The sequence below is a fragment of the Squalius cephalus genome (genome assembly GCF_949319135.1).
Source record: "Squalius cephalus genome assembly, chromosome: 23".
In the NCBI taxonomy this organism is placed as follows: Eukaryota; Metazoa; Chordata; class Actinopteri; order Cypriniformes; family Leuciscidae; genus Squalius; species Squalius cephalus.
The window spans coordinates 6,109,421-6,129,230 of record NC_137144.1 but is presented as its reverse complement, the minus strand read 5'-3'; the positions used below and the strand labels follow the sequence as shown (position 1 = coordinate 6,129,230).

General features: G+C 39.2%; 1 protein-coding gene across 2 annotated transcripts; it reads right to left on the bottom strand.

Moving 5' to 3' along the window:
- Window positions 1–174: 174 nt before the first annotated feature.
- nfatc3b (nuclear factor of activated T cells 3b) lies at window positions 175–19,629 on the bottom strand. 2 transcript variants are annotated; one of them, XM_079858766.1, is made up of 10 exons: window positions 19,143–19,629; window positions 15,204–16,365; window positions 14,846–15,008; window positions 13,700–13,899; window positions 8,821–8,993; window positions 8,256–8,396; window positions 7,147–7,202; window positions 6,873–6,999; window positions 4,444–5,232; window positions 175–807 (listed from the first exon to the last, which is right to left on the bottom strand). In XM_079858766.1, the coding sequence occupies exons 1-10, from the start codon at window positions 19,225–19,227 to the stop codon at window positions 740–742; spliced, it is 2,964 nt and encodes a 987-aa protein (XP_079714892.1). In that variant the 5' UTR covers window positions 19,228–19,629; the 3' UTR covers window positions 175–739. The 2 variants fall into 2 exon arrangements, with proteins under 2 accessions (XP_079714892.1, XP_079714893.1); XM_079858767.1 differs by having other exon boundaries at window positions 4,444–5,229.
- Window positions 19,630–19,810: the final 181 nt, after the last annotated feature.

The window sequence follows — 19,810 nt, the reverse complement described above, 5'->3', positions numbered from 1 at the left end:
TTATATTTTATTATTATAATTAAAATGTGGAATTTATTAATTTTATATAAAAAAATTGGACTTCAACTTTAAATATTTTTAAGCCTTTCAAACAAACAAACAAACAAGGTGAATGTATAGGCTACCAATTCATATTATTCAGTTTCAATTCAAGCATATTTCTTGGAGCTCATGAAGATTGTCACAAAATCTCTTTTATGTTCAGTAAAAATTCATAAATACAAAGACATTTCAAAAGCTTATCAAGCAAGTTATGGTAAAATATCTAGTGAAATGCCAAACAGGTAACAGTTCTTTAAAGTCAACACTCGGCAGATTAAAACATGAGATTGTGCTTTATAAGCTAAACGCTGCATATTTTGTCTTTATAATTTAAACTTTTTTATGATTATCATCATTTCCAAGAATATATTTTACATTTATAATCAAAAGGAGTAAATTGAAGACAAATGAAACATTTCAATAAGATCATTAAAAGGCCCGTCAGGATAAGGCACATATTGAATCAAAAGCTATGACTGGTCATTATTTCACATTCACATTTGATATGCTCGGTTAAAATCCATAAGCATCCACTTTTAAGCAGAAAACTTTTATGTACATGATATTTCTCATAGAAAATCGTTTCTACATGTGCAGTAAATGCAGGATACTGAGACCGAACCAGTCCAAGCGGTTTCAATGAGATGTCCAGGTCTCGGATCATCAGTTTCCGTTGAGGATCTTTGGGATCTTTGAGTTACGGAGCGCTGCTGGCGTTCCCTGAATCTGGAGTCTCGAACAAGTCTCTTACAATGATTTCACTTACTGCAAAGAAGAAGAAAGATCTTTGTTTAGGGGTGAATCTCACATATACTGTATATATATCAACATTCGTTATCATTGTCCATCTCTGTTAAATCCACCTGAGGGCAGTGTTGTGTGTGTTAAACCAGAGACTGAAACTTCATCATAATCATACAGTGTTTTACTGTTAAGCTTCCAACCTAAAAGCTCAAGCCTAGTCTCAACTAGTTCCTGAAATACAGCTGGTTTCGTTGACAAAAAGCCTTTCCAATAACCAAACACATCTATTAATACAGTTTAAACAAACAACAAGTTATTTACAACATGACTTTTATTAAGCATATGTAAAGAAACAGAGCATACAGTGAGAGCTATATATATATATATTTAAGCCAGAAAAGGTAGATGTGTGCATTAGGACAACAATCTGTTTGAGCAAAGATGAAAGACAACACCACGCACACATACACACACGCACACATGCACACACACATGCTCTCTCTCTCTCTCTCTCACACACACACACACTAACCCGACACCTAAACCTACCCATCACACAAAACTTTCTGCATTTTTACATTTTCAAAAAAACTCATTCTGTATGATTAATAAACTTTTTTTACCCATGGGGATCCGCTGGCTGAATACAATGACAGACACAAACTTGTAATATATATTTGCATGTATTCTTACATTTACATTCGCAGTACAACCTCAATTAGGCACTTGCAGCTTCAAGGCGTGAAATTTGAAATTGCGGTTTGAGAAGTTGCAAATGCCTAATTGAGGTTGTACTGCGAATGTGAATGTAAGAATACATGCAAATCTATATTACAAGTTGTTTGTGTCTGTCATAGTATTTCTGGGAATGGCATTTTACACATTTGTGACTACTTGTCTACAGCTTCAACTTCAGAATACAGGTTTGTGACTATTGTCTGCGAGTGCAAATTTCTCAACATTCAACTTCAGATTTTTATTTGACAGGTTTTCACATTGGAGCTGTGAGTGTAAGTGTTCGCGTACAAGTATGAATATTTATTGTACAAGTTCTCAAATTCACATCTACGCGCTCTCGAGTTTTGCTACTCTTTTACCTTCATACATTTGGCTACACATAATGTAACCTGCACACACATTCTCCCTCTCTCTCACACACACACACACACACACACACACACACACTGGCACTGAAGGGATCATGAAGCGGGACAACAGCACTCACTCATCAGGGGTGTTCAGTCCTCTGCACCTGTGCTCTCCACACGCCACTGGTGCGCCAGGTAACGCACACACTACACAAGTTCTGTCCTGGCAGGGTTTGTTTAATTATAATGAATATTTAAAATATTCCATTATAATATTTATGATATGTAATTTATTATTTAATCTGAACCCTGTTTTCCTATTTATTTCATTTAAAAATGAAACAATTATTTTATGTATTAATTTATTTTTGTTATTATTTTATTCATGTTATATAGTTTCATGTGTTGTATTTTAGTGTTGTTGTTTTTTATAAATAAATATGATTTTTTTTTTCACTGGCTTTGGCAGGAAATGCATTCAATGACTACATAATTTCAAATAACATCACTACTTTTCTCACTCAGACACAAACACCAAAACTCTACGCACCTGCAGGTCAATTTGCACAATGCTGTCACTCTTTTCAACACTGTTAAACTTAAGTTCAAAGTCTAACATAATACAAAAATGAATAAGAAATGTTCTACATTTCTACTGTAATACCATATTCAAATATATTCCAAATCTAAACCATCAAATACTATCATGACAATTAGATGTGGCTGAACACTTACACAAGTTTTAGTCTTTCAATTTCATTACCATCTATTCAAAAGGGAAACTTTTAAAAAGAAATGTGACAAAAGAAAACACTGTATAATGCTACCTGTTGTTAGGGGGAAAGTGTGTTTGTTGGGTGAAACCTTTGCTAGTGTTCTGGAAGAATGACTTGATTTGAGACGTATGAAGGGTTTTGGTTTTGAATGTGAAATAAACTGCTATGCCGAGCTGAAAGTTGGTACAGAGAACTGTGTGAAGAGTTTTGAAGAAGTCACCTTAGAAATGAGAAATGTGTCCTAGCAATTGTAAAAAAACTGCATAAAATTGAAATATATTTATATCTCACTTTGCTAAAACAACTGGATGTAAAAGCAAGAAGCTTAAAAGGATAGTTCATCCAAAAATATACTTTCTGTCATCCAAAATACTATAGAAGTCAATGGGGACCATCAACTGTCTGGTTACAAGCGACATTCTTCAAAATATCTTCTTTTGTGTTCAGCAGAAGAAAGAAATTCATACAGGTTTGGAACAACTTGAGGGTGAACTGTTCCTGTAATAAATAAATATATTCTACTCTATACTATCCACAGAAAAAAACAAAGTTCAAGTTCAATCAAACTTCTACTTTCATTTAAACTGTCTTCCAGGCTAACAGTAGCAACATCTAATGTGAAGTATGCAAGACTGTCACAATACAGCTGCGCAAAACTAGCGGCGGATTAGCCTTCACGTTATATTTAGCTCGTTCAGTGACTCCATGCAATGCCAGTATCCTCTTTCCCACTGCACTGCGGGACTAGAGACTATAATTAGGCTCAAACCAAACCGGCTTCCAGACACTAGGGGTGGCAGCTGCTAGTTTTTCTAGAGAGTAAACAAAAATCCTGGCTAGCATATGCCACAAAGTTAGTGCATATTCTGTTAATATAGCTTGGCGTGAGTTACTGTCCCAGCATGAGACACGGTCAAGAGCGTGTATTGCATGTAAACAGATGATATGGTCTGGAATAAACAGGTACAGTCACACAGTAATACTAGGTGTTTGTAATAATATTACCACTGAAAACACTTTTGAGCCGACCTTTAGTTTGTACAAACAAACAAATCTCATTTACAGTAATGCAGTTACAATTGCAATCTATAGGAAAAGGAGAGTTTAAAAGGATAAATGTGAAACTTGTATGTTTGTTGCTTGGGGAGTAAATTAGTTTTTTAGCGGTGGGAATACTGTTCTAGGCATCTAAGACTTACTGTTAAAGTCCCCTTGTAGTCAATACCAAAATTTAAATATTTAAACGTTTTTTTTCCTTGAAAAAAAAAAAAATTCATGTCTTATATGGATTGAATGTAACTCGACACCCTTGCCTCATTTAGTATACGCGGTTCTATGAATATACAAATGAGCCCCGCCTCCACTCACTCGCTCAGCTCAGAGATCCACTGGTTGACGATCACACGTTGATCTGATTGGTTACAAGGTAGTTTGTGACGTCAGAAACACCAGCGATTTCAAAGCGTGTTTTTGAGACTGTCTTTGGTTCACTGCAGTTTTAAGGAGGAAATACTCAGCAATGCTGTCGACTTATGAATTTACACATGGTTTGTCTTAAAGCACTTTAAAAACACCACAGAGACATAGAAACAACATTAAAAGCTGGATTTTCACCACAGGAGGACTTTTAGTTTTTGTCTATACCTCTGAAACAGCTGTGGGGAATCCCTTGCCTCAGAGAGTAATTAAGATTGTTTATACAAACTGAGAAACAGGTCTAAATGAATTTCAGTGGTAATCAGCATTGTTGCCTTAACTTCATTAATTTAAAACGGTTCTCGTTGGAGTCTTACCATCATCAAGAGTGATATCCTGTAGGCCTATGGACTGAAAGCCAAGTTCTTTCTCTTCATCTGGTTCCTGTTTAATATCAAGGCTTTCTCCACCTTGTGGCAAACTGTAACGTTCGCTGGACTCCTCAAGAGATGCGCCTGAAGGTTGAGGGTCCATCAAGCTCTCTCTGATAGACGGTGAGTTGGAAGGCACTTTGGTAAGAGTAGGCTGCTGGGAAAGAGGAAGCACCTGGGAAGAGGAGGACTGTGGGAACTGCACCGGATCCAGGCCAGATGTTTCCACATTTGCGCTGGTTAGAACAGAGGAACTGGACACTGAGATAGAGCCACGGTTGTAGAGATTAGGAGTGTGTTCTGAAGGGATGCCTTGGTATCCTTCACCTCGGTGAGACCTGGGTTGCTCTGCAGGGATTTGGGATGACTTGCAGCCTTGCAGTGAAGCCCCAACCATTGGAAGACTAGGTTGTCCTTTGTAAGACAGATCCTGTTGTGGTTTTTGGTACAAAGAGTTGTTGAAATCCACCAGTGAGAACATAGGGTGGAGGTCTGCTACGGCATCAAGGCTTCGGTCTGCCGGATGAGAGCGGCTCAGATGCAGATCCTGAGGCGAGTAGCAGAGATGTGCTGAAGATGGAGACCCTTCGGTCAGCAGCCACTGCTCGAGAGGCTGGACCTCATCTGAAGAGACTGAGTCCCCAGTGGTGCTGAGAGCTGTTGGGGACGTGGCTGGATGCTGGCCGTTGGTGTTAAGGTCCGGCCTCATGCCAAACTCCTGCTTCACATGCACTGCTTTGGAAGGAGGGTGTTCAACACATTACAGATTAGCTTTGTGGACACTTATTCATTTCTCAAAACATTTGAAAATTGATATATTATATTGTCCAATTGAGTCCTAAATTCTGTCCAGTTCTATAGTAATCTAAGGCCCTGTTTACACCTGGTGTTAAAGGATTAGTTCACTTTCAAATAAACATTTCCTGATAATTTACTCACCCCCATGTCATCCAAGATGTCCATGTCTTTCCTTCTTCAGTCGAAAAGAAATTAAGGTCATCTTGGATGACATGGGGGTGAGTAAATTATCAGGAAATTTTTATTTGAAAGTGAACTACTCCTTTAAGATGCGCTTTGGTCGATCGGATCACAAGTAGACGAGGGAGACACATTCCCGTTTACACCTGGTGTTTTAATCGGTCTCCTTTGTCCACTTTCAACCACTTCTGTCCTGGTTTCTTTGAGAGGAGAATGTTTACACATGAGGTCAGTAGATGGAGAGTAGATGGTCTTTTGTGGCTGTTCGAACACATTCGACCACATGAGTGTTTACACTACTAAAGCAATCCGGTCAAATGTGTTTTCGACTACCTCTAAAAGTGGTGGAAAGTGGACAAGCTCAAAACGTTTTAGACCCCGTTTAGACCTGTATTTGGCGTTGTCCACTTGAGATCCTATCGACCAAAACACATCTTAATACCAGGTGTAAACAGGGCCTCAGTCTCAGACAACAGGGCATATTATACACACTATACGGATTTCAAAACTAGAAGCTCAGATTTGATTGGTTAGCCTCTACCCCAGGTGTTGCCAACCCAGCAGACCTTCAGTTCTAACCCTGCTCCAACATTCATGAGTAATCCTGAACACCTTGAGTAGTATGTTTGATTAGGCATGGAAATAAACTCTGCAGGGTGGTAGCCTTTCAGGAGCAGGGTTGGCTATCCATGTCCTACACAAATTGGTACACAGAAATGGTCTTTTTTTTTTTACAAGTTACCAGGCTCCTACAACGAACGCTTCAGAACATCTATTCAATCTGTTCAGAGTTTTGTTTGAGACACCTAGGCCTTGTTTCTGCCTGGTATTAAGATGTGTTTTGGTGATCCGATCACAAGTCATCAGCTGAGACATTCATGATTCCACCTGGCATTAACATATTAACTGTGACTACTAGTATTTGGATTTTGTGAAAGTAAGCGGGAAACGAACTGAAGGAAATGCAAGTAAATGAAAATGATAAGAAGATCAGCTGCGTTTCCCATTGAAAATGGTGTGTTTTTTGTACAACACAGTGAAGTTTGAATGACTTGTCTTAGTGTGCTCTCTCACAACACGTTAGGTGAAAGGGCGACGAGTAGTAAGTGCTTCACTGCGGTCCGAGACGCACTAAGGACGGAGTGTTTCTACTACTACAAAGGCTTTTGTGGTCACAAGTGTTTTTGACTACCTTTGTATGTGGTTTCAGTTTCAGTGAAATGTTTTACACGTTTCTAGAGACTGTTCATTACATGAATGAGCTACCGGTCTATTTTAGATTGACCTGAGGTTGGTCTTTGATATATTAGTCGGACTGCCTCTTGCCGTCGAACTGGCAGTTCTTGCTACCAAAGTGGACCAGAGTTGCTGATAGTTCTACTCGCAAAGACCATTACCTGAAACATAGGTGAAGAACTGTGAGACACTTCTCTTCCTTTTGCCATTGCTGACATAGAACTGCACCTGGGTGGAGGAAGCCGTGGTTTTCTTGTAGTACGGAGGAATCTTTACCACTATGCTTGTCTAAACAGGAATGGGAACACACAAGAGACACCTGTAATTATAGATCTCAATGGGATGTGCATTTAACAATGCACATATGCCATGTTGTTTAAATAAATTGAGGAATATCAGTGTTTTATAACAAAATCAATAACTTATTATGCTCACATTTTGACTCTTCTCTTGTAAAGGCCTCACATCGACCTCCCATTGTGTTTTGCCATCTGTAATGGAAAAAAAAGACAATGCAAAGGCTCTTTTGTTATTACATATGACATACAAAATATATTGCTAGACTACCGATCTAAAAACAGCTCCAAATTAGAGCAGAGAGCCATCTGGAGGTGTAATCCGGAGGTATTCGCCATGTTGTCATTATCATGTGATCTACCGGCGTAAGTTATGTTGCTTCACTGCCATTCATAAATCCTGTCCCGTGGCCTCATGGGATAGTAAAGTGTCCATCATACACACACTTCAGAATCTCGCCGGAAGCAGTAGGTCATCCGGGTACTTTTAGCCTGTTCTTTTATGAGTACTGTGAATTCAGACATACTTCTTTTGTCACATGTTTTTGCCTACTATATTAGGTAAGTATGCAATTTCAGATTCAGCCTAGCTGTGTGTCAGGGTTATGTTTGATCTGTTTATGGGTACGTTTACACGACAATGATATGCTTAAAACGTAGAAGTTTTTCCTTTGAGTTTTCCACGTACAGACGACACTTGTCAAAATGATCCCCATTCACACGGATCCGTGAAAACGACTCAAAACCCTGTATTCTGCTGCCAGGCCATTAGATGGCAATGACAGAACAAGTAATATGAATCTGCATCGTTTCCACAGATTCACGTTTTTATTGTAACACGGAGACCGTTTTCAAAAGTTTGCTTTTTCAACCACCCAAAACGCTGTTGTCGTGTAAACACAAAAACACAAAAAGTTGTACGTTTTTAGTTGAAAACGGTGTCGTGTAAACAGCCCCTGAGTCTCCTGGGTTACTCAGTGTGTAATTAGTCATGTCAACTGTGTCTCATTGCTTTGATTAGTTCACTGTGTATTTAAGCCCTGTGTTTTGTTCAGTTCAGTTCTGTTATTGTTGCGCTAAGCTTGGTTGTTCTGTTCCTGCCTGATAATTTGTTCCTGAGTGGTACTGTTTCCTTTTTGTTCTTGTTAATACATTTAAACTGCTGAAATTAGATCCTCTTTCTCCTCGTCTCTGCAACCCGGAAGTTACACTGTGAGAATAGTTATTGTAATAGATGATTTCACTTACCAGAGCTCTTTTCTAGAAAGACCACTATTGATTCTGGACTGATGTTTTGGCCTGTTATAAGCATCTCTTCTCCTCCAGTCACAGAACCACAGGCGGGACTAAAGCTCTCCACTTGAGGAAGTTCCTGAGCTAAGCGTTGAGCTAGTCAACAGAGAAAAACAATGGCTGTAAATTGCAGAGGAAATGTTTATCAATACGGTTCGGTGACATTTCCAAATACAAAATTAGATTTTTGTGGCTTTTAGTCAATGTCTGTTAACTTTGTGGACATCTGTATAATGTATTTCAAACTTTTTAAAACTATTTTAAATATTTAAAGTTGTCTTTTACATGTTTAAAATGTACAATATTTCTCTTACAAGGAAATGGACCAAATATTTTGATGACATCATCTTGTTCACATGGACATATACAATTCTGATCCAGGAAATGCTCTCTAGAATGAGGATATTCCTCCACCAATATCAGTTGACTTAGACATGCAATAACTAGCATATAATATTTAACGTATTCAATGCATGTTTTCACATAATTTCACATAGGAAATCCACATAAAAAAACTTACAGCATTCTATTGGTACGGACGCCACCTGCAGTGACAGCACTTTGCCGTTGTGTTGCGGGATATGAACACGAAACACGGTGCGCACACGCGTGTTCTTACGCCCGATATCAGTCTCTCCCTTACGCAACTCAATGTCTGAGTTTCGTAGCTTCAGGATCCCAGCACAGTCGATGCTTTCAAAGAAAGATGACAGAAGGCAGCCATTAAAGATAGTCAGTTAAATTCTGTTTATTTAATAAAATTGCAAGTTAGCAAGTGAAATTAAACCAAAGAGTGACATAAATGGTGCTATTTGCTGACAGTGGCTCAGAGCAACTCAATATAAACTATTAGCTATAACTCACATTTAAAGTCCCCCTGAGGTGAAAATCCAGCTTTTAATGTTGTGTATCTGTCTATGTGGTGTTTTTAATATGATTTCAGACAAACCATGTGTAAATTCATAAGTCGACACCATTGCTGAGTATTTTCTGCTTAAAACTGCAGTGAACCAAAGACAGTCTCAAAAACACGCTTTGAAATCGCTGGTGTTTCTGACATCACAAACTACCTTGTAACCAATCAGATCAACGTGCTGGCAGGCTTTAGCATATCGTTAACAGCGAACTAGCATATCATTAACTATGAAGCAGTGGAGCCTCAATAGAAGTCAGGTTATCCCAGTATATTTTTCTGTTGATATGAAAAATCGGGTAGATTTAGCAATATAGCGGGTGTATGATGTTTATTAGTGGTGTCCGAAGAATAATATAGGGTTCATAGACAATTGGAAAAGTTTTTGGGGCAGACCTGACCTGTTGAAAATGGATGGTGCTGCTCTTCTCTCTAGTAAAATGGCACATAGTCTTAGCTATAATTGCTGTAATTTATAGTAATATCTTATTGAGAAGTCTAGTTTCAAATATACTTATTTTGAAGTGTTGGTGCTTAATGTAACACTATCTAGTCTAAATGATAAATCACATTTGCATTTGTGCTAGCTACTGACTGTATACAGGCCACCAGGGCACCATACAGACTTTATCAAAGAATTTGCTGACTTTCCATCAGAGTTAATATTGACTGCAGATAAAGTACTAATTGTTGGTGATTTTAATATACACATTGATAATGAAAAAGATGCATTGGGACTGGCATTTAGAGACATTCTTAACTCTACTGGACTTAGACAACACGTGTCAGGATCTACTCATTGTCGTAATCATACTCTAGATCTAATATTATCACATGGAATAGATGTTAATGCCGTTGAAATTCTGCAGCAGAGCGATGACATCTCAGATCATTATTTAGTCTTGTGTAAACTTCATTTAGCCAAGGCTGCAAAGCCGACTCCGTGTTATAAATATGTTAGACCTATCACTTCTGCCACTAAAGATTGCTTTATTAATAATCTTCCTGATCAGTTTCATCATCTCAGCATCCCAGAAAGCTTAGAGGAACTCGATATTGCGACAGATACGTTTAACTCTCTCTTTTCCAGCACTTTAGACACAGTTGCTCCTTTGCGCAAAAAGAGGATTAAATTAAAATAGTCCAACGCCGTGGTACAACGAGCACACTCGGGCCCTTAAGAGAGCAGCCAGAAAAATGGAACGCAACTGGAAGAAAACAAAACTAGAGGTCTTAAAAGCTGCTAGATCTGCTTATTTTTCGACTCTCTTAGAAGAAGAAAAAACACAACCCTAGGTATTTATTTGACACAGTGGCTAAATTAACAAGAAATAAAGCTTCTAATTTTGAAGTTTCCAAGCAGCACAGCAGCAATGACTTTATGAACTTCTTTACTTGCATGATTGATAATATTAGAGAGAAAATTATAACTATGCAACCGTCTACTACAGTATCGCATCAGGCAGTGCATTGTAGTCTCCCTGAGGAAAAATTTGACTCATTCATTACTATAGGAGAGGAAGAATTTTCTAAACAAGTTAAATCATCTAAATCAACAACATGTATGTTAGACCCTATACCGACTAAGCTACTGAAAGAAATTCTTCGAGAGGTCATAGATCCTCTTCTTAATATCATTAATTCATCTTTGTCACTAGGATATGTACCGAAAACTTTTAAGCTGGCTATTATTAAACCTCTTATTAAAAAAACTCAACTTGATCCCAGAGAATTAGTCAATTACAGGCCGATCTCAAATCTACCCTCTTTGTCAAAGACACTAGAAAAGGCAGTATCTTCACAACTATGTTGCTTTTTAGAAAGAAATGATATCTGCAAGGATTTTCAGTCAGGATTTAGACCGTACCATAGTACTGAGACAGCTCTCATTAGAGTCACAAATGATTTGCTCTTATCATCCAATCATGGTTGTATCTCGCTATTTGTGTTACTCGATCTTAGTGCTGCAATTAATACTATTGACCACAACATTCTTTTAAATAGACTTGAATATTATGTTGGCATTAGTGGAATTGCATTAGCATGGTTCAAATCATACTTATCTGACCATTATCAGTTTGTAGCAGTAAATGAAGAGATGTCTCATCAATCACAAGTTCAGTATGGTGTACCACAAGGCTCAGTACTAGGACCGTTGCTGTTCACTCTGTACATGCTACCCTTGGGAGATATCATTAGGAAGCATGGCATTAGTTTTCACTGTTATGCCGATGATACTCAGCTCTATATCTATATCTATATTCTGACGAAACTTGCCAATTCAAGAAATTAACGGAATGCATAGCTGGTATAAAAATGTGGATGACTAGTAATTTCCTATTGCTTAATTCTGAAAAACAAAAAAAAAAAAAAAAAAAAACCCAGAGTTTCTAATTATTGGACAAAAAACTTCCTCACGTAATAACCTAGAATACTGTCTAACACTTGATGGCTGCTCTATCAAACCTTCGTCATCGGTTATGAACCTGGGTGTGCTCTTTGATACCAATCTTTCATTTGAAAGCCACGTTTATAGCATCTGTAAAACCGCATTCTTCCATCTTAAAAATATATCTAAATTACATCATATGCTCTCAATGAAAAATGTGAAACAGTTAGTTCATGCGTTCATGACCTCAAGGCTAGACTATTGTAATGCTCTACTGGGTGTTTGCCCTGCACGCTTAATAAACAAACTACAGCTGGTTCAAAACGCAGCAGCTCGAGTTCTTACCAGAACCAGGAAGTATGACCATATTAGCCCAGTTCTGTCAACACTGCATTGGCTCCCTATTAAACATTGTGTACAATTAAAAATATTGCTGATTACTCACAAAGCACTAAATGGTTTAGCTCCCCAGTACTTGAGCGAGCTCTTAACACATTATAGTCCTTCACATCTATTGCGATCTCAAAACTCTGGCCAGTTGATAATACATAGAATATCAAAATCAACTGCTGGCGGTAGATCCTTTTCCTATTTAGCACCAAAACTGTGGAACAATCTTCCTAACATTGTCCAGGAAGCAGATACACTCTGTCAGTTTAAATTTAGACTAAAAACACATCTCTTTAACCTGGCATACACATAGAAAGTTATACATTCCTATAATTCAAATCAGTTAAATGATTATTAGGCTGCATAAATTAGGTCAGCCGGAACTGGGTGCCTATAACACCTGATGTACATGTTACATCATAAGAAGAATGGCATCTACGCTAGTCTTTCTGCTTATTCAGAGGTTTACTGTAATCAGCCGGATTCGGGCCGTATCCAGACCAGATGGAGGACCTGCGCCTAGACACGACCACAACGCTTCCCTAAAGTGTCAGCAGAGATTGTGTCAACTAGACTCTCATCGACACGACAGCCATCAGCACTGAACTGAACTGGACGATGACATCACGGTTTACTCCACAGTGGATATGTATATATATATATATATATATATATGAACTAAATTAATAACTTTAAAAAAAAAATTAAAAAAAATAAGACATTTACTGAACTTACTTAAGCTGGACTGTGATGCTATTTTCTTCTGGAAACAAACTTTTTTGCATTATTTTCCTGTTATCTCTGTAAAGCAGCTTTGAAACAATCTGTATTGTTCCTGATGATTGTTAGAAGGCAGACTGAGATGGCGAACGGGACTATGGTTCATGTAACATTAGCAAGGCTAATCATATTAATTAGCGTTATGTGTCCGAAGTTGTAAAGAGTGATATCATTGTGCAGCGTTTACCTCAGTAGAGTGACAGAGTGGATCTTTAAGATGGTGTGAGTGAGTGGAGGTGGGGCTAATTAGCATATTCATGGTGCCGCGTATACTAAATGAGGCAAGGTTTTTAAAAGCTATTTTAAGGCATGAAGAATTTTTTTTCACAGGAAAAAACTTTTAAATATGTAATTGTGGTGATCAAAGATGAGATTCAAAGAATAAAATCATTGACTACAGGGGGACTTTAAGTAATTTCACTTCATGAGACCTGCTCAATACCATCACATTATTGAAAAGTTTCTATTAAAAGCCTGGACAATTTGGTAGTGGGTTCCACTGTAGAAAGTATCTACTCATAGTCAGCCATGATTAATTTGTTTCTGTTAGAAAAACTGTCAGATAATAAGATGGGTACCATGAAAAAAAGATTGATTCTATACTGTCATGTCGGCTCCCATGAAGCAATCCACTCCAGCTTTAATTAGGGTCCTGATATAACTTGAGTCTTCACCTCGTTTGAGTGCAAATCATTTTAAACATATTTTATTAAAAGTACTATTTATTCCCTGAGGGGCAAAATTGAACAAAAAATTAAGAGTTCTGTTCTGTTCTGAATTTCACATATTTTCCATTAAGAGCTGCCATCTTCTTGTTCTAAAGACTAACCTGTCAGCCATGTCAATATATCATTTATGCAAAAAATCTCTCTCTCCAATGCGTGCAGGTCATGGTGAATGTAAATCAGAGGTTTGTTTGACAGGTACCTGGCACACATGTTGTTTTCAGGAAGGAGAGGAATTTCAAGAACTTTGGTGCTGGATATCACTGTCTCTTGACTCGGAGTCGCTACAGTTTTGCCAGTAATCCTGTGCACTTGATAGAACGGGTGTGGCCTGGTGTAACGATCATCCGCTGTCCCAATGAACATCTGCAGGCTGATGGGTTTATCATTACACCCTATTAGCTACAGATGCGAGAACAAACAATATGAGTCAACATGCAACTGATTATTCCAAATAAATGGTATGTGCCTACCCATCATCCATCAACTCTTTAATGCACTATAGCCCTTAAAGTATTCAAAGTAGCCCACATCAGGCTGGCCTTTCCAGCCAACATTCAAAGTTTGTGTTGAATAACTTTCCTTTTCTAGTTTTCAAAGCTAAGAACTTCTGTTCCTCTAATGGCAGGAAAGGTTGTCCATTTGTGTTATTGGTATCTAGGGTAAACAAACAGGCCAACACATGTAACATTAGCTTGTACCCTGTTAAAAATACCACACGCTGACTGGATCAAAAGCTCTCTCCATAAGACTGTCTGATATGCATCACATGAATCACATTTATCTTAACTTCTATTATAGGCAAATTAGATCATTTATCCAATATTTTAATGTCTAAACTAATACTAGTTTAACAAAAAAAAATGATAATGCATAATAATATTAATATAAATAATTAAATACATTCAAACAATAATCTGGTATTTTGGTCTTTTTATTTTTACTGGAGCAGGTGTCAGATGAGCAACAAACCTTGAGGTATGGAACCCATCCTCAATTTACCAGAGTAATGAAAACATCTGCTGTGCAAGTTCAAATTTTGCACAATACAGTTTCTGTGATGAACAAAACCAACACAGAACAAGTAGGCAATGATGGATGAACTACTCCATCAATAATTAATCATAATCAATGAATCACATGTACATATTTCCATTTATAATTCACTAGTGGCACCAAATGGAATTGCAAAAATGACTGTTTCCAAACAGTTTTTTTTTTTTTTTCTCCCATCTGGCATTTTTCAGACAAACAGGCGACCAGGCCCCGAACACAAACCACTGCCAGAAACCTTCACCTATAGGGGAGTTTATCAAAGGCTAATGTGAGAGCTGGTGTAAAACCTGACCTTTACAACAGGGTGTCTTCCACAGTCGGATTTAATGGCCCCTCGACTGCCCTCCGTCTCATAATGGGCTCTGTGGTGAGGTTTAGGTTGGATCTCGATCTTTAACTCACACTGGCCACACTGACTGGGCAGAGGACATTCCAGTGGAGGTAAAGATGTGGACCTGAGCAAGAAATAAAGAACAGCAGTGGCTTTAACAAACGTAGCTGTTGTTTTTGGGAATTGGTCAATCAATGAAACAGAGCACCCATTGTTATAACCCTGATAACGATGGAGCAACAAGGCTATCAATCTATTATATAACCGGCACTTAAACCAAAGGTTGCAAAATAAAGTCCTATGCATACATGCAATTTACCTGTATAAAGGAGTAGTATTGACTTGTTTGGGTTTAGCCCAAGGGAAGGGTGTTGGAACGGCTAAGAACTGTTCCACTATATCCTCTTTCCTTAAACTGGGCAGGGACGCGGCTATGCCCAAGTTTAGCGATGGATTTGCAAGACCTTGGTCTTGAAGACCTGAGTCCTCATGTCCAGGCAACAGAGACACTTGATCCTGGTGGTGGTTGGTCTGATACGTTCTTCTTGTTTTGGATGGGATGTCTACCTCCAGTGGAAAGGTCTGGTAGGGGGCAAACGTGGCACCGCTCATCCACGTCTCCTCAGTGACACTCCCCCGAGGAGAGTGAGATGGTGTTACGTTGGGGGAAAGGTGAGGGGACGCCAAACCAGGAATGACCTCTGCACTGGAATGTCGCCTTTTCCCACATGGCGATGTTGGCCGAGAGGAGGGCCGAGAGGAGGGCCGTGAGGACGAGGAGTGTGGATGGGGACTGAGCCACGTGTCCTCAGTGATGCTGGTGCGGGGCGACTGATACGGTGACAGCGACTGATATTGCAGAGCTTGCGCATGATGTTGTTGGTAACGATACCAAGAGTCGTCTCCATATGCAGCCATACATCCAGGTGAACCGAAGGGGGAGACGAGCGGAGACACTTGAGGAGACGCCTGGGGAGAGGTGAGGGGGGACGGCAGAGGAGACGTCAATGGTGACACTAGAGGAGACGCCAGCCGAACTCGAGCGGCCGCCTCGTTCAGCTCTGCCTCCACATCATCGTAGATGTGCGAGAAGGATTCACAGGATGAGGCATCAGACAACCAGCTGCGGGACGACAGACTGCTGCAGGGGCTGGGACACAGTGAGGACGTGTCCCTATAGGATCCATCCAATGGCAAGAAGAGCTGGTCCCTCGACAGAGACCCAGCACACGCTTCCCCACAAGCTCCTGCTGACTGGCCCAACTGGTGGGCTCCCAGATCCTGCAGGCAGTTGGCTGGGATAGAGGTGATCTGGATGCTGGGACAGTCAAAGAACCTGCTGGGAGAATCCATGGGTTGCAGGGAACCAGGTTGAGGGGTGCCATAAGGCTGGTTTGTATAGCTGTCCTGCTGTTCTGTGGGACGGTTGGGGTCAGAAGGAAAGAGAGGGTAGGAGTTGGCATCATCATCCGATCTGGATTCTAGAGTAACAGGAAAAAGGTTAATTTTAACACAAGACCCCTTAATATGACATATCTTGGTTTACACTTAAGGCTGAAATACACTACTCAACGATCTGCCAATGCTTAGATGCAGAAAGTCAATGTATGATGGCCACAGACTTTAGAACACACAGCTGCGTTTCCATTACCCTTCAAATAACACAAACTGAAATTGTGAATTGAAAATACTCCCAATTTACTCCCAATACTCGCATTTACAGGTCACCTGACGTACTTAACAATCGATCATTCTTTAAAGATGGCGCGGTATGTCTGGACAGAAGACAAGACAGAGTTCTTCAATAAACTCATATAAGAAAAAAGTATTACGGGAATACTGGATTCTAAACAACAAAGACATGCCCCTATTTATCAAGAGCTTGAAGCAGATATGAGGGAGAAACACCCAGAAACACCTCATATGTGCCGCTCCCAGTATAAGGGGCTTCCTTGCCATTAATGCTTTGATACACGCCTATGTCTCTCCTTCAATTAAAAATAATAGCTAGTGTGGTGGCTGGGATATACTTAAACCTACCAACATCCCTTGCCATGATTTTTTGGAAGGACTTATCGCAAGAGGAAAAAATGGTTTTAGTCGCATAACATCGGTTAATGGAAACGGCGTCATTTCGCAATAGTTATTTTTATAAGTTTTGCGCAAATCTGTAATGGAAACGCGGCTAGTGTCACGCATCTAGCAACTTGAAAGTCTGGTGTGTGTGATCCTCAGCAGTTTAGTCAGTGTGTGATGCCTACTTGCCTGTAGGCACTGTTCAGATTTTAAAAGTCCAGTGTATGCCAGGTTTTACATAAAGTGATTTTTATTTTTGAGAGAAACGGGATAAAAAAATAAATAAAAAAAACAAGAAAAAGTATGGTGGGGCATGATTTTGTCCATTGGGAATTCCTTGTATTTACACTGGACAAAAATGGCTTATTACTTATTACATGCGCTATAGTAATCAATCAGACTGTAGAGGAAATAAGAATGAACCATCAAACTCCCATGCAAGCTTGTTTCCACCACTGAATAAAATATAAAAAAATGTACTTGAAACTTTTTTTTCTCAGAATTGCGTGATATAAACTTGCAATTGCAAGTTATAGGCCTGGTTTCACAGACAGGGCTTAGATTAAGCCAGGATTAGGCCTAGGCCTTAGTTTAATTAGGGCATTTAAGTTGCTTTTATAAACATGCCTTAGAAAACATTACTGATGTGCATCTTGAGACAAAACAATGGCACTGGCATATTTTAAGATATGTTGCTTTCAGTTCTTAAAACAACTCAAACATGTATTTCAGTCTGAGACTACCTTAAGCCTTGTCTGTGAAACCAGCGGATAAAGTCAGAATTGCTTGATATAAAGTCTCAATTGCATGTTATAAAGTCAGAATTGCTTGATATAAAGTCTCAATTGCATGTTATAAAGTCAGAATTGCAAGATGTAAACTCGCAATTGTGAGAACAAAAGTCAGAATTGTGAGACAAAAAGTCTCTTTTCTTTTACTTTTTTTTTTATTCTGAGACGGAAACAAGCTTCCATGAACTCCAGACTCCTGATCAGAGCCGTTTTCCTTTGCACCAAATGATTGGCCAATCAAGTCAACGTTGTCTACCTTTATTAAGGTCCATCACTGCATTAACTTCAGGAACTATTGGTTAACATTATCCAGTAGCCCACTCGGACTATGTGAAACACAAGATGGAGATGTTTCAGAGGCAGTTCTTATATTTTGATTAAATATCATAAAACAAACTTTTAATTATAATGTGCACTGATGAATTGTTATTGTGTACAATGTTTAAGGTCAGTATTGTTTATTCATTTCTTTTGGAAGGATAAATACAGTAACTATATTAGGTTTTAAGTGTCCTTCAGCAAAATGTACTAATTTAGTAAACGATCCTTCAGAAAACAAAACAAAAGAGTGAAGAAATCGTAAGCATACTCCAACAGGCCACACACACTGGCATACTGTAGAGCAAACCTCGAGAGATGCTCTTCTGGCTCATTCAGACACGAGCGAACTGACAGAAGTGCAGCAGTGGCTAAACATAAATATCACACACACACACTGATCCACGAGCTAGGGATGCTGTCACACTGATAACACTATCTGTCGACCATAATGAAGTTACACACGCACTCAAGCTTCGACAGTCAAATGCTCAGCAATAAAAAACTGAAAGGTGATTTACTGTATATTTAACCATGTTATCAGCGAGGTTTACCTAAGGATGGAGAAAGACCAATTACAGTGGACAGTATAATTTGCATTAACAACTTCAACAGTAGCCATTTAGGGAAGTACAGTAACATGCTCACAGTGCCAATATTATTATTAATAATAATTGTGTTCATTATAATTAATAATAATAATGGTTATTATTCGTACTATTCTTATTCTTTGTCTACAATCCACGACAATTTGACTGGCACAAAACATAATGTATTACAGTAAATACACGCTTCATGTTTTTGAAAGATGTTTCGCATGATTAGGTTTTGACCTTCCTCTTTAAGCGCTTCAACTACACTTGATGTTGCAAGATAAGGAAGTGACTTTCAGTATTTTAACACAGTTTCATATATTCTGGACACACACACAGATCCAAACATGGCCACTTCTGTAAAACATTCTAGCCGCGACTCTGCGTCGCTCCCATTATAACCGCGCGCGCTTGCACGCACTTCATTGATTATAATCGGAGCGTTGGAATCGTCGCGTCCGCTGAAAGTAACGTACAAACCTGCGTGGCTCAGCGACTGATGAGAATAACTGCTTTCCCCAAATATCAGCCTGAAGTCCAGTTCCTCGCTGTAGTTAGTAGTCATTGCATTAGAGACCTCAGCTCTACTTTCTTCTGTTGAATTACATAAACAAACAAGCCCATGCGCGCGCAAACGCCACTACAACTCTCCAACTTTCTAAAAGCGTCACTTTGGTTGACAAAACAGAGATGGTGTCAGCGCGAAAACCCGGAACACACGGTCCAAAATGTCCTTTCCCCCCCCCACACTCAGAAGTTGGTTAGATCGAGCCTCTGATGTTGTTTCTTCCCGGACTTTGCTGATTTCCTGCCGTGTTTAATAATCCCATGCTGGGTTTTGAGTTGATCTGAAGTCTTGCTGACATGTAGATGGTTGTGGCAAAGTTACATTTTACGCTGCGACTTCAGACGTGACGTCACGACATTTGACAGACTACAAACACTCGAAAAGGAAACGCACGCGCGCGCGCGCGCACGCGGCCACATTTGCAAACAGCAACACTGTAACAAGTGTGCGAGAACAATTCAGTAGCAGTAGAGCAGAGAGCGGTGTGCTTTTATTAGTCGGTTGATACAGTAGACGGAAATGCACACATGATCAATGAATACACTTAGTTTGCAAAGTCAGCGTCTCAAAACATAGTAAG